Genomic DNA, 15677 nt, shown 5'->3' with positions numbered 1-15677 from the left:
TGTGAGAAATGCTAGCTGTGTGCTGGAATGCACCAGCACAGCTCTGTTGTGTATGTCTGGAAAGAGATATATGGGAAGGGCCAGTCTGGTGGTGAGGCACAGCAGTCAGCTGACAGGACCCTGTGGTACAAGCTCGTGTGATGGGACAGTGCTGCAGTTCTGCCAGAGGGCTGCTTGCACAGCTGCTGCATGAGGGGGAATGTCTACAACTCAGTAATATGTTGGGTGCAACTGTCAGACTGGAGATGCTAGTTAAGGTGTTTATAACTTTGGACCATTGCTGCCAGTGGGTCATCCACAGCTGAACATTTTCCTTCTAATGTTAATGTCTTCATGGCACAGTTGTTTTGAGTGTGAATATATATTGGGTATGTGCATTCTACCTGTATATTTCTGAAAGTAGGAGTTGCAGAAGTTGATTTGAATACCAGAAGGAACTGAATTCTGGTTAAAATGTATTTCCAACCTGAAATATTACTTTCTGTACCATAGCAATAAAATTGTCAGAAGGAAGTACCTAGTGCTCATGTTAATATTCTGTATATCTTCAGCATCTACTGAAGCCAAAGGTGTATTTTTATAGATTAGAATTTGTATGGCAGTTGCACATTTCTTTGGCATATATCACTTTAAACTTTCTCTCACTTTTTTTTTTTTTTGGAGTTGAGTTCATCTGAAGCATTAAGTTACCATAAACCAGAACTGCCACCCAAGGAAGATACTGTAGTACTCTGGCTTCACATTCCTACTCTAAAGATACTTGAGGCAAATCTTTATGTAATTACATGGTGGACAACAACAACAAGATATTTCAGCTGTGCCCGTTGCACTACTGCTTAAACAGCTGCTGCTCACGTAAAGCCGAGGAATAAGCTTGGGGAGAAAGAAAATACAATTTGATAGTCGTTGACCTCTGTTTTAGACAATACAGATAGCTGCAGTAAGGATGCTTTGTGTTTTTCAACTACCATATCGTTTTCCATATGAAAAATAAAATTCTGCAGAATGACATGGATGCTGTTATGCAGCTTACCACATTTAATGTTTTACTTTCTAGAAATACTGCTGAAATTAAGATCTAGTTTTATTTCTTGTGGTCCTGCATGTTCCTTGCAAACCCTTCATGCTAAACCATATTTTTGTGCATTCTAAATAGCGTATCAACAATTAACTGTTGATTTGTACACGATAATATCACAAGATGATTCTCCTCTTAGATCAGAAATTTATAGTTAATGAAGTGTTCAGGACTGTTATAATCAGTGCTTTCTTTTAATATCTGTACTGTTCCACCCAACGCTTTTTTCACAGTTTTTATTGTTCTATTGATTAAAACGATACTGTAGGTGTTTCATGTTCAGTAAGGGTCAGTTGATTGAATAGGTACAAGGTAGTACCAGGAAAGTAGGCTACGTAGATTGCCCAGCCAAAAGACTCTGTGATTTGTAATCAATAAAATAAGTTAAACAAAAAAAAACCTTAAGTGAGTGTGACTTTTTACTTTGAAGATGTTGTGGTGCAAACACAAGGAGGCAGGCTTTGATAAGAAATGCCTTGTCTGCATAATTACTGAAGAAATCTCTAAACTGTGCTACAGGCAGTTTTATTGAAAAGTTACTTTTTTGAAAGACTGCGTGGTTTGAGAGGTAGCTCTGTCTTCTGAAAACATCTGCATTTATACCTACAGCAAACATTTTCTTAATAGACATTTCTTCAGGTATTCAGTAGTGTTGGAGTAGTAACCAACCATCTTTTCAAAGATGGTTGGTTCTGCTGTTTATTTAATGCTTGCGTACTTGTTGCTCATTGATGTTTTAATTAAAGAAAACGTTGACAGAGCACCAGTGAGTTGCCAGAAAAACATAGGTGCTAAGTGATATGCAACCTACAGTGCAGTTTACTCTGGGTCCTAAAACCCAATGTCAGTGCAGCATGAAATCGTATTTTAGTAGCTTCTGCAAAGCAGGACTGTGATTGTTTTTGTTTTGCAGTATGGTACATTTCAGAATTCATTAATGCAATTCAGTACACTTGATCTGTCTAAAACGGTGTGAAGAAAACCCCACAATTCTTAAATTCTTCATATACAAAAGCCCAATAAAAGTTCATCTGAAGAATATTGGTATTGTGTTGATGGCTGTTTGTTTGTTTGTTCTTTTAATGGGACCCTGTGAGAGAGAAAAGCAAAACAAGTGTTTGTCTGGGTTTTTGTTGTTGATTTTTTTTTTTTTTCCTCCCCACAGCTAGTCTTAAATCAAAAATCATTCAGCCCTTAGTAGAAATACCCGTCTGTTAAATTTGATTGTAAATTTCAGGTTTAATCAGACATCTATGAAACGCTCTTTTCAATGTAAACCAATTCTAAAAACTACAATTTTATAGGAGGAAAAAAAGACAAAATAGAGTTTGTGGAATATGTCAGAGTCAGAACTTCGGGAATATAGAATTGCTGTCTAATTTATGATTAAAATACTGTTAATTTTTTTAAAGTTCCCTTCTCAAATCAGAAAAGCAATAGCTGATACCCTGAACATTCTCAAGGCCTAGCAGTCCCAGTTCTGCTCTTTCTGGTAAGAAAGATGCTCCTAGTCCTTTTATCATCGTTGTGGCCCTTCACTCTTGTCCTGGAAGGCCCAGAACTGGCCCCAGCACTCATGTTTCACCAGTCCTGTGTAAATGGGAGGGATCGACTCCGTGAGCTTACTGGTAGCACTTCTAGCGCAGAGCAGGATGCTGTTAGCAGGTAAGGTCAGACAGCACGAGTGCATTTGGAAACATAACTCACAGTCATGCCCCCTTAGGGAGCTTTGGTTCACCTCACAGAGTAGTTTGTGTGTGTAAAATGGATTTCTTCTGGTTTAAATAAAACTGGAAAGTGTTCTGCAGAAGTGCTTCAAATTGTGGTCTAATCATTACAAGCTGTTTTATCCGTATGACTTGAGCATAACTGGTCCAAAGTGTCTGCCTTCTACTTTTGCCGTCTTGAGATCTCAATTATTATAGATTCTATAGTCAAGGTAGCTTTTCTATTTTAATTTCATTTTAATAATGAGAATAAAGATAAGCTTTGAAAAGTACTGAGAGCAAAAGCTATACAAAAGCTTTCCTAGTGAAATTTTTTCTATTGCCTCTTTCCCTGTGGCCAACACTTCCCTCTTCCTTCACTGCATTTCTCTTTAAACTAATTTCACTTGAAAATAAGTAATTTGTATTCTCTAAAGTTTCAGATTTTTAGTTGATGCTAACAGCCTAATACTTGCCTTCACTTTCACCAGTTTCCTTCAGTATCATATAATGGAGAGGATGTGTAAAACTTTTCAAACTTTGTCAATGCAATGCTCTTAAATCTAATTTAATGTCTCTTACTTCAAAGAGCTTTGAGTTAGCCATGGAGAAACAGCATTTATTCATAATCTGCATGCAGAAAGTGGTATGATACATTAATGGTCATGAAAGGAAGAATAATTCATTTTCTACATTTGATACATTCTTTATGAAAATTCTTTGAGTACAATCCAAGTTCATGGTTTTTATGTCCCCTGCTGCCCACGTTTCTTCTATTTAGGCTGTTGCTTTTCTGTACAAGTTACCAAACTTTTTTTTTTTGTCAGTGGTTTGATAGCGTGAAGAGAAAGGTGTAGAATATGGATGAATAATATATTGCAGAGTAAAAATGCCTTCATCTCCTAATTGGAATTGAAAAAATAAAGAAAACTTAATAGAAATGGTTTTGTTAATATATACTGTAATTTTGGAATAAGTGAATGGAAAGCATTAAGAGTATTCCAGACATAAATTTCTTTTTCCGTATTAGAAGACAATCAGCTGGAGGGAAAACAACAGTAATCTTTAGCTTCTGGTAGACCAGGTAAAAGCTAGATAATAGCACAGAAATGAGAAGATGGAGTCAATATGTTGTTCTCCAGTATTTTTAGTTGGCATGGTTAGTTTAAAGTGGGAGTGGGAGGAGTTTCAGTTGTTACCCAAGTATAAACCTGGAATAACTTAATGTGTGTTAGGAATGAGTGCTTAGCGCATACCGAAGACAAAATACTCTCTCTAAAATTGTGCTGTGCATTAGCAAAGGAAAAATAACATGGTATTACATGTCAAATAAAAGCAGAGAGTTTCTGTAAAGCTTGCTGTATAATTCCTTCCAGCACACCCACACTTAGTATTTACAGAACAAAGATTAAGGGCAACAAATCAAGACATAAATTTTGTAGTTGCCTTGGCAAAACATTTTTCTGAGAATGACTGCTTGCCAAGTCTTTATGAATTTGAAGATAAATGTCCTGTCTGCAAACTGAGTGCAAACCCTCTTTAGTTAATGATTGGTGAAACAGTTCTGTCTTTGTGTGTCAAAAATTGCAAGTGACTTTAGCTCTGCTTAAAATATTAACATTTAGATATAAATACTATGTTGTTGTCTTTACCTCTTTTGTCCTTTTATTTATGCATCTGCTTCTTTTGTTGGCCACATAAAGAACTTTTTTGCTGCTTGATTTGGATAAAGGGGACAAAAATGTAGGTTGTAAATGCAGATTATGCACTTAAAGGCTGTTTTATGCACTGATCTATAAAAGCCCTAGTAATTGTATTCGTGTGTTTGTTCCCCGGTGTTCTAAACCTTCATCACAAATATTGAATAGAGATTACCGTTACAGGTCACTTATTTCCAAGAGTGGCTGCATTCTCTGAATGCTTTATTTAGGCTTTAAAATTTTGACAATTTTTGCGGCCACAAAGCATTGTTTTAATTATCTTTTTATATCAGACTTTTCAGCACCTTGGCTTCTAACTGATGAAATTTAGTATCAGAAGTTACCAGGCTCCCTTCTGGTTTAAAAGCCCCTTGTCCTGTCACTGTCAGACTATGTAAAAAATCAGTCTTCCTCCTGTTTATAAGCACCCCTTAAGTAATGGAAGGCTACAGTGAGATCTCTCTAGAGCCTTCTGTTCTCCAGGCTGGACAAGCCTGGCTCCTTCATCCTTTCTTCATAGAAGAGGTTCTCCAGCCCTCTGATCATCCTTATGGCCCTCCTCTGGACCCACTCCACTTCTATGTCTTTCTTGTTCTGGGGCAAGAAGTAGTGCAACGGGCCCAGCAGTACTCCATATGGGGCTTCCCAAAGGCAGAGTAGCGGGGGACAATCAACCTCCTTTTCCCTACTGGCCATCACTCTTTTGATGCAGCCCAGGATACAGTCAGCCTTCCGGACTGCAAGCACACACTGCTGGCTTATGTCTGGGGTTGTCCCGACCCAAATGCAGTGCCTTGTATTTGATGTTGTTGAAACTCATTAGATTCACATGGGCCTACTTTTCAAGCCTGTCCATGTCTGAATGGCATCATTTCCTTCTGTTGTGTCAACTGCGCAGCTCAGCTTGGTGTCATCTACGAAACTGCTGAGGGTGCACTTGATCCCACTGTCTTGGTCATTAATAAAGATTCTGAAGACCACTGGTCCCAAGGCTGACTGGATGATGCCAGTCATTACCAGCCTCCAGTTTTGACACCTTGATTCTAGAGTTATTAATAGGAAAGTGATGTGGGTAGAGAACATTGCTTGGAGTCACCCACAGTGCCATCTTACATAGAGAAAAAGAAAATGTTATCTGTAACTATTGTTCTCTGAGCTGCGTTCTCATAGTATTCAAAACTCTTCTGTTTTTTTTATTGGAGTGCAAGGAGTTTCTGAGGTTTTTCTCAGCCTCTGAAATCCAAAGAGAAGAGAGGACTAGCTTTTCAGGGCTGTCTATAAAGTAGGAAGATGCCACAGTCTTGTAAATACACCCTATGGGATGTTATCAAGGAAAACAATTATCTTGCTTTCGCTGTTCAGATAGATGTATCAGTGATGAATGTGGAAAGTCTATACATATATAACAGAAGAATAACAGATTCAAATAAGTAGCTCTTATAATGATGAAACTGGTCCTCCAGATTTCCATTTATATGGAGACAAAGAATTCTTTTATATAAAATCATTTTAGAAGAGGTATGAAGACATTCTTCAGAGTATTACAGAAATCTGTATCCAGTAATGATCAAGGGTTTGCAAAATTGATGTCACCGTAAATCATAACAATCTATTACTAGTTTACTGTTCTCTGAACAGTATCTGTCAAAGAGAAATAACTCATCTAGGTAGTCTATAGGCCTAGCATGTTTACATAAATTCTGAAGTTTTATATTATTAAATCATATCATGAAATGTGTTCAGAGAAGCATTCAATAAAATATGTACTTAAAAATGAATTTAATTGAAGATTGTAAGCACTGTTGTATGACTGGTACTTTAGTTGGCAATAGAATCAAATTAATGTGAGTGCCTTTAAAAACATCTGTGTCTTTCTGTGTTTTGATTTCTTTAGAATATAATTTCAAATCTGCACATACCAACTTCATAATTTAAATATTAATGTGACAGATCGTGAAGATAAATAGCTACATATCAGTGGTTAATTTAGTGTTAGCATTGTATAGTGACTACACAGCAAAACCAGTTTTTGTTAAACTTGCCGAGTCTTTCATTGGTCATGATGAGTTCTTTTTGTTCTTTGTAGCCTTAATTTGTTCCTGAATTTTGACTTGGAGTAGAATTTTAAATGGTTATTCTTTATGGAAAACTTGAATAGAAAGATACTCTCTTGTTTCATCAATTATTGTCATAAGAGTGGGCAATAAAGGGCACAAGTCCTTTGGTTTTGATTTGGGTTGTTGGTTTTTTGTGGGGTTTTTTTGTCTTTAAATGATTGGACAACCCAACAGCTTTAACATTCAAAAGTTTTTCAGCTTTACTGTCCTATATAAGGAATGTATACTTTTATTGGCTTGACTGTTGTATATATAACATGAAATACGACTGTTAAAATATAGAAAAAAATAATTAAATTATGATGCTTACCAGCAGAATGTAGATGGAGATATATAGAGATCTTATTTTATTAGACAAGCTAATAATGGACAGAAAATCCAGGCAAACTTTTGAGGATATAGTGTTTTCTTTCACAGCAAACATCAGGCTAGGCACAGACTGGTTTTATACATATATTTCCTGGGAGGAAGAAGATAGGCTCTTTCTATTGCATGATAAGCTGCTTGAAAGTTAAGAGGTGATAAAGCTTTGAGGCAATTAATGTTCTCTTGCACAAATCCTTCGAAGGGTAGAGGCATTAAGATGTGCCATAATAACTAGTTCATGATAATGTTCAGAACAGTTAAAATTTTAATTTATAAGCTCTGCACTTCAAAGTATTTTGCAGGACTTCCTTGACCATTAAGCATGAGAGTTAATAGAGTGGTTTTGTGGAAAAATGTTCTCTGCTTGGTTACTGAATGACCTGTACATTGTCCTTGCCTGTGTATGTTAATTCTAGTAAATAATGCTTATTTGGTTTTATCCGCTATTTTTCAGAACGTATAATGTTCTGCTGTGTGCTTACATGCAATTCATAGCTTTTGGTAATTCTGTTCATTTGTTTTACTCAGAGGATGGCAATCATTCATTCTTAAAGTCATATGAAAGCCTGGAAACTTTACATGTAGGGAAAGGTCAGTAAAGGCTGTTTTGTCTGATTTAAACATTAGGTTTGCTTACAAAGCTAATTAGTTCCTTCTACATTAAGTTCCTTTTTTGAGACATGTCTTTACACTGTGTGTATATGCGTATATATATACATATCAGAGTTGTATGAAAGCCATTTGTGTTCAATTGGCTTGAACCTTATATTTTAAAGAGTTGCATAGGAGGATAATGTTTATTTAGTAGAGCAGATAGTATTGCATCATGGTGATATAGTCAGTCATCCATTTGAAATCAGCAGGAATACTCATTGTAGGAATATGTTCAGAAATAACATTTCCTGATGTGAGAGCTACTTCAAAAGCAATGCTTCCTATTTTATTATGTTGACCCATGCACTGGAGATGGATGTTGGTGTTACGTCAGTAGTTTAACCTTCCTGACTATACTGTTGCTGTGCATCAGATGGCAGCAGAGGGCAGCCTGACAAAATGGTATTTGTTGTGGAGATGCATGTAAAGTAAAGGTGTGTCACTGAATTCCTCCACGGAGAAAAAATGACACCTATTGACATTCATCAACACTTGCTGAATGTTTCTGGAGACCAAATTGTGGATGTGAGCACAGTGAGGCAGTGGGTGATGTGTTTCAGCAGTGGCTACAGTGGATCAGTTCCACTGGTGCAGCGTGACATGCAGGCTCTTGTTCATCACTGGTAGAAAATGCATGGCTAATGATGGTGAATATGTTGAAAAATAGTATTGTAGCTGAGAATTGGCTCTATCAGTTAGTGTTATTGTGCTCTTTGTCTCTGTTGTAGTTTCCATGGAAATAAATAGGAGGAATACTGTTGTGGTTTAACCAGGCAGGTGGCTGAGCACCACACAGTAAATACACTCCCCCCTTCCCAGTGGGATAGGGAAGAGAATCAGAAAAACAAAGCAGAACTCTTGGGTTGAGATAAAACTATTTACTAAGGTAGAGAAAAGGAAAAGGAAAATGGTTATGACTGTGTGTGTGTGTGTGTGTATATGTATATATAAGTATATATGAAATGCATTTAACAAGTGATGCACAAGCAATTGGTCACCACCCCTGACTGATGCCCACCTAGCCTCCCAAGCAGCAAAAGAGAGTGAGACGATCCCCTGTCCGCTTCAGAACTCCTCCTGCATGATGTCATATGGTATGGAATCCCTTTGGCCAGTTTAATTCAGCTGCCCTAATTCTGTTCCCTCCCAGCTCCATGGGCCCTTTGCTGCAAATGGCCTTGGCTTAGCAGCAACTATAACATCGGTGTGTTATCTCCAAAGAAAACAATTCCATTCCAGCTGAAACTAAGACAAATACTTTCGAAGCAACCTATGTATCTCTGAAAGTTTGACTATATCTACCCGTCAGTGCTCAGCTTCACTGTACTTGTGTGTTGCTTCATTGTTGAGTTTGTCTTTCAGATATGATGGGGAATGCAGCTTGTTTACTGAGCTGTGGGTTTTGCCTTAGCTACTCACACACTCTTGATTTTTTTTCTGTGTTTTGTTTACTTTAAGGTCGTTTGTATGCAATGCAAACAGGGATGAAGATTGATAGTAAAACCCCAGAATGCCGCAAATTTTTATCTAAACTTATGGATCAGTTGGAAGCTGTAAGTAGAATTTATTGTTGTTCTCTGAAATTATTCATGATGGTATTTTAATGACTGATGAAGCTTCTCCAAATGCTTGTCTTATCTCTGTTATCATTCATTGATGCAACTGTTCTGTATGCGGGCACACTGTAAGAATTTGGGTTGTATGTAATAAATCAGCAGGAGAACTGGGAGGAGGTAAAACTATGTGTGTATGTGTATACATATGTATGTTTGTATATATATGTGTGTGTAAGCATGCATGAACATAAGTTTAACTTCCTGTTGAAGGCTTATATTATCCCTTTTGATACTGCAGCAAACAAATCTGCCTTCAGTACTCGGTTACTCTTGTTCAAATTATGAAAGATTAGAAAAACCTGTAATTTAATCTCTCAATTACTGATAAAATGGTGCTAAGACATCAGTTCCTTTTATGTAGCCGGGTGGTGGAAAACAGGAGAGAATGCTTGGAACAGGTAAAATAAAGCATTTTGAGGGCTGGGAAGCTTGAGTATATTGACAAGTTGATGTGTTACTAGTACTTCTACAGTAATTTAATAGCAGCCAGTTTCAGTCTGCCTGTACCAGCAGGGGGCACAAAGGGGTGTTGTAGACCTGCTGTAATGGTTCTTGCAGCTTTCTGTGCTTGCTGTAATTGATTATTTTATAGATTAAGACAGAAACTTACAACTACAAATTATTCTGAATTATATAGTAGCAAAGAATAAAATGATGTAGATACATGTGGAAATTACTCAATGTTTTTATTTACAAGAAGTTTCATATTATTCTAAATATGTGTAATTAAATATTAAATATTTTGTTTCAAATATATATATTCTGCAACTTATGAAGTGTAATTTTGTTTTTCTTGTGTGCAGCATAATTTGTAGAGTAAATAATTATTGAAAAGTATATTGAGTGTGAGTTTGACAAAAGTCTACAGATTTGAAGTACTCTTTACAAAGTTTATTTTTCACTACTGAAATATTTTTTTAAAAAACATTCTATGTATTAAAAAGTTGACAACAGAATAATATTATGGAAATACAGCTTGCATGACTGAATTTTCCTCATGCTCACTGTGAAAAATAACAGCCATTCAGATACTGTTTTTAAATCTTTTGGCAAAATAAAGACTACCGGCTAATATCATGCAGTGTTCCTGTTTTTGTCCTTTGAGGATGACCTGAGATTTCCTTATATTCAAACAGTAAGCCTATTCAGAAGCTGTAAATCCACCTGTTGTAACTGTTAGTGGGTTATTTGCTTTGCTGATTTTTATTAGGAAGCCTGGGGATTCTTGTAGTCCAGCATCTTTGAAAAGAGGTCTTTCAAATGAAGTACACTGCTTAGACTGAAAATTCCAGTAAATCCATAGGTCACTAGATCAGCTAAGGTGGGGCTTGGACTTGGTGAAAGATGTAATGTACTGCTGTGAAATACTTTGCAAAAGAGATGATATTTAATGACTCTGACCTTCAGTACCTTTACAAACCATACTTTATAATTTAAACTGTGCTTAATTGCGACACGTGCTTCAGAACGTTTGGACTTTTGGATACTAAGGGGAAAAATATCTGTAGCTATTCCTTCAGAATATTATGGTTACATATCTTTGTGTTTGTTTTAAGATTCAATTTTTCTTTTAAAGGACTAGAAAATAGTGTGAAGAGCTACTTAATATTTTTCTCTCTAAAACAACATGCTTTCTCTTTAGCATGGTGCTTTTAGCATTTGTTATGTTAGAAGTTGGAGATCTTAAAAATAATTAAAGTGTTTATGGTTTCTCTTTTCAGTTGTACTAAATCAGCAGCTGCTTCTTCTGTTTGATTTAGATTAAAGTGCTAGGGTCTAATAAGGTAATTAATGTATTTTTTCAACTTTTTTTTTTCAGATGAAAAAACAATTTGGTGATAATGAAGCAATTACTCAGGAAATTGTTGGTTCTGCTCATGTGGAGAATTATGCTTTGAAAATGTTTTTATATGCAGACAATGAAGACAGAGCTGGGCAGTTTCATAAGTAGGTGAAAATCTTTGCTCTGTTGTAAGAACTAAGATATATTCAAGCTCTTGTTAATTTGACTGCAAGCAGGAACTGGGCATTCATCTCTCAGGAAGATCAATTTGTTACTATTTCGGTTTCTAACTTGACCATTTAACTGGTATCCTTCATCTTGTGTTCTTGAAGTGGTTGCTCACGTACTGGTGAACCTTCTAAAACATAGTACTGAACTTAGACTGATACTGAACTTAGTTAAATATATGGAAATTGTATACTGAAATATTTGTGATGATGCATGTTGTTTGAGGTACAGCAGTCACTACAGCACACTGATGATTTGGCTAGACTTTTTCTTAGGTAGTACAGGATGTCCAGTGTCCCATACTGAATATTCCAAATTAGAAACTAAGTGCAGAACTTATGACCTGCTTTAAAAGTTGCTGAAGAATTTTTCATAGTGATCATGAGACTTCTTAGTATATTCCTAAATATAGACATTGTGAAGTAAATCCTGTAGCATCAGATTAAAAGAAAATATTAGTGACAGTTGATTTGAAACTAGCCAATCTAGAATGCCAGTGGTTAAAAAGTGATCCTAAGAAGATGACATTACCAAGTTAATGAAATGCTTTCTTTTTTACAGAAACATGATAAAGTCCTTTTACACTGCCAGTCTCCTGATAGATGTTCTGACAGTATTTGGGGAGCTCTCTGAAGAGGTAAGTATTAAGGGATATCGGTGTAGGTTGATTGCTTTTCCCAGCACAGTTGCAAGTTACTGTTATAGTTCTGCAATTTTTTGAAAATAGTTCATGAATATGAGCTTCAGAGAGCATACGTTGTAATTCTGTAGTCAAATTCATGTTACTAAATCATAAGAAATTGTAGTAAGCATTTCGAATTATATGAAATGTTAGATAATAGTTGTCTTTTAGAAGATGTTTCATGTCTTAAAAATATACTAATAATATTTGTAATGCCTCATGGATACAGGATTATGTCAAATGAGAATGATTAAAGGGAGAAAGGTTGCAAGGTTCCTACCTTTTCCACCTTCCCCCTTTTCATCCTACAAGCAAGATCTTTAATGCTAATTACTGAGTTGGAATTATATACTATTTTAGCTAAAATAGATATTTTTGGCGTTATAATAAATCTCACTATTAAAAGGTGGTATGTTAATTGAAGGACATGAATTTACTTTAAAAAAAAAAAAAAATTGATATCTGACCACGTGGACATGAATATTTCAAAAATACTGCCTACCAAAAAAACACAGATTTGTTTTAGCATTCTTTAGCAAAACATCTGCAGTCAAACAAGTTTTCCAGAACTGGATGAACAAGATCACAATTCCTCTTATAAAAATGTACTTAATAAAAGTTTTAAAGCAAACATTTCAGTTAATTGTCTGGTCAGCTCTCTGTTATTTGTGTCCCACAGGAGAATTAATATTGGATATGGTGAAGCAGATATTCTTAATAAAGTATTCCTTGTTCTGAGAATTAAAATGGAAGTATTATTTGCTAAATTAATTGAATAAGAAACTCACTTTGGAAATGTAGTGGTATAGTTGATAACTTCTGTCAAAGAGAAGAAAATAGGGAAAGTTACTACTGACTGGTGAAGACAATTATCAAAAACTGCCAAAGGAAGGATAAAACCTTGAAAAATAAATAAGGAAAAGCAGCGATACTTAACAATCTGCAACAAAATCAGCAAGTGCTGATCACATAAGTGCTTAATATTTGTCAGGCCAACTAAATCTGTATAGCTAATCAAAAAATATTTTTATTTCTCTTATGCATGAGTGCTATAGGATTCTCTTCTTCCTCTAGTAGAATTTCCTTAGAAACAAAAGTTCTTTTGGTTTACAAGTTCATAACAAGGTTCTGGTTATGTTGGTCCCAAACTATTTAATGCCCTGTTTGGAATAAAGAGACTAGACATCCTATATATAGATGCCTCACATGCAACCTTGCAATGAACAGCCTATTATTTCTTGCTGATGTCCTTCATCTGGTTTAAGGAGTGTTGTAAAGATATTAAAATATTTTATGTCTAGAATATCCTGTACGTACCATATTAGTCCACAACTGCACCAGCCTTTCTGTTTTCATGGTTTCAAATACCTACTTGTAATTTAAAATAATGTAATTAAAAAAAATCCAACACTATTAATTGGAATTCACACTCTGTTTCAGGTGATTATTTCCTTCGGATTAAAATAATAAAGTTTATGGAGATGTATGTAAAAAAGAAGTTCCATAATTACTATGCAACGTACTGTCTTTCATGCTAGATAATGTTTGTATTATTGATTTCCTTTTTCAGACATGCTATACGAATTGAAGATCTCCACATTTTCATTTCATACTGAGATCCTATTAGAGCTGTTCTTTTTATATATGTTTTAATTCACTGATTAATTTCATATGCATTACCCTTAAGTGAGCATCAGATGCCAGTATTTAAATAATCTCTTGTCTGGATAAAAAATACAGGTTTTAAAAAATTGCATTTTTTTTGCATGTGCACAGGTGGATGGAATATCCTAGATTCAAAATTATTGCAAAAATGGAAGGAGAAGCAATAGAAAAATTATATTCCATTGTACCAACCTGTTATGATACTTCCTTGAATGCATTAAATCAAAGAAGTGAGTGATTAAAATAACTGGCTGTTTACCTTTCCCAGAACGTTCAGCACAGAAAGTATGCCAGGTGGAAAGCAGCGTACATTCATAACTGCTTGAAAAATGGAGAGACCCCTCAGCCTGGACCCATTGGTATGGAAGGAGAGACTTTTGGTATGTATTTCCATTTTTTCCTCTTAAGAGCTGAGGGCTCTTTCCTCTTAGAGGAGATAAATCTGACTTGGTAGTGAACTGGCTACATGATGTTTTGGCTGATGCAAGTTCATATATTGTGATCAAATAGTGTGTGTTACAGTTTGACTACCAAGCTGCTGGTTATCATTTTTTCCTTACTTAAAGATACCCTTCATATTTGATCCCTGGAATGGCGATCTTACCCACTGTCTTATGTTTCAGTCTTGGCATAGCTGTATTTCAAGTGAAGCATTATCAAACTTAGTATTTCTTCAACATGTGATCTTTTTCAAGACAGTTTTTTGTTTGTTTGTTTTTAACTGCTGGTGCAGCTGCAGTGCAAGACCTATGATGCAACTCCATGCGTAAACATCACCACATCTTTGTAAGACAGATTACACCAATTTCTTTAGAATACAGTGGAGAAGATATGGTAATAAAGTCTTTGCTAGTGGATGTTATAGCTTTAAATGAGTGATTTTAGTGGTTAAGTTCATAGCTATAGGAATGTTTACAAAGCTCACCAGATTATATACAATGATTTCTAATTGTGAAAAATATATTTATAAGCATAGATTACATCTCTTTTGCTAAAAAAAATTATTTATGCAACTCGTATACAATAACTGGTTCTCAGCACTAAAAGACAGTATTTTTTGTCATTTTCTAAATGTGCAGGCCAAAGTAGCTGGCTTATTCAGGACTGCACAATAAAGTGTTATTGGAGGGAAAACAGAACTCAGATTTATAACCTTAGTCTACATCGCAAATCATTAAAAGCAGTACTGTGAAAAAGTGAGGATTGTTGCTTTCATTGCCAAGTAACATGTAAACGAAGAAGCTAAATTTTAGCTGAATGAGCTAAAATTTACATCAGTGTTCATAGGAAGTCTACAATATATCCAATTCAGCAAAGTCTATTTGTTAAGCTATATTTTATATAGTAAGATAATTTTTATCTTCTGAGCAGGTAAATGAAAATACCTCTTGCTGTTCATTTTTTGAAATTACCTCTGTAGTGTAGTTGGCCATATTGCTTTACACAAAGATAAAAAAAAGTTTTGCTAATTATTTTTTTATTAAAGATGCATATAAAACAAAGTGTCAGTTCTTACTTTGTACATCTTTAGAAGAAAAGAAACATTGTTTGAATGTACAACTGGACCTTCCCCATTCCTTTCTGCTTGCTCATTCTCTTCCTTCCTTTGCAAGTGGAAAAAGTATGTTTAAACAGAGTGAAACTAGGTCTCTATAGTTTGACAAATTACCATTTTTTTCCAAAGTGTTATTTTCTTTGTGATTCTTGAAAACTATACTGTAACTCTTGGAGATGTTTTTACAGTAACATAGGCATGCTTTGTATGGTTCTGCTGGATTTATGGATGTTTTGTCAGATTGCCACCATGGAAACTTTAAAATGACATGCATGAGTTATTAATGCATTTGGAATACCAGTTGTAGAGTGCATATAAAGGTCACTTAGCAGTAGCTCCAGGTCATCGAGAAAAAGTTTATCCTAATGGGAAAATTAAAATTTTAATTTCTAATGGGACAAACTTCTTGAGTAGTCTCAGTGTAGTTACAGTAAAATGCATCACCAATTTCATTGCAAAACATTTTACATTTATATTGCAGAGTTCCAGGAAAACTGTATGTCCCAACTAGTTGAAAGAAAAGTATG

At 35.3% G+C, this 15677-nt stretch overlaps 1 protein-coding gene across 2 annotated transcripts in view; it reads left to right on the top strand.

Moving 5' to 3' along the window:
- VTA1 (vesicle trafficking 1) overlaps positions 1-15677 on the top strand; it is a 30181-nt gene that overhangs the window by 2068 nt on the left and 12436 nt on the right. Inside the window, exons 1-5 of one of the 2 annotated variants that reach the window (XM_090135699.1) lie at positions 8436-8825; positions 9080-9174; positions 11057-11184; positions 11810-11885; positions 13864-13975. In XM_090135699.1, coding sequence (XP_089991825.1) covers positions 9094-9174; positions 11057-11184; positions 11810-11885; positions 13864-13975 — 397 coding nt within the window. In that variant the 5' untranslated portion in view covers positions 8436-8825; positions 9080-9093. Of the gene's footprint in view, positions 1-8435; positions 8826-9079; positions 9175-11056; positions 11185-11809; positions 11886-13863; positions 13976-15677 lie in introns of those variants that run through there. The other variant, XM_031611245.2, reaches the window with a different exon arrangement.

Source organism: Phasianus colchicus, chromosome 2 (assembly GCF_987193195.1).
Source record: "Phasianus colchicus chromosome 2, bPhaCol1.hap1.1, whole genome shotgun sequence".
NCBI classification, from domain to species: Eukaryota; Metazoa; Chordata; class Aves; order Galliformes; family Phasianidae; genus Phasianus; species Phasianus colchicus.
The sequence above is the reverse complement of the archived record's forward strand: the minus strand, read 5'-3'. Positions and strand labels throughout refer to the sequence as shown.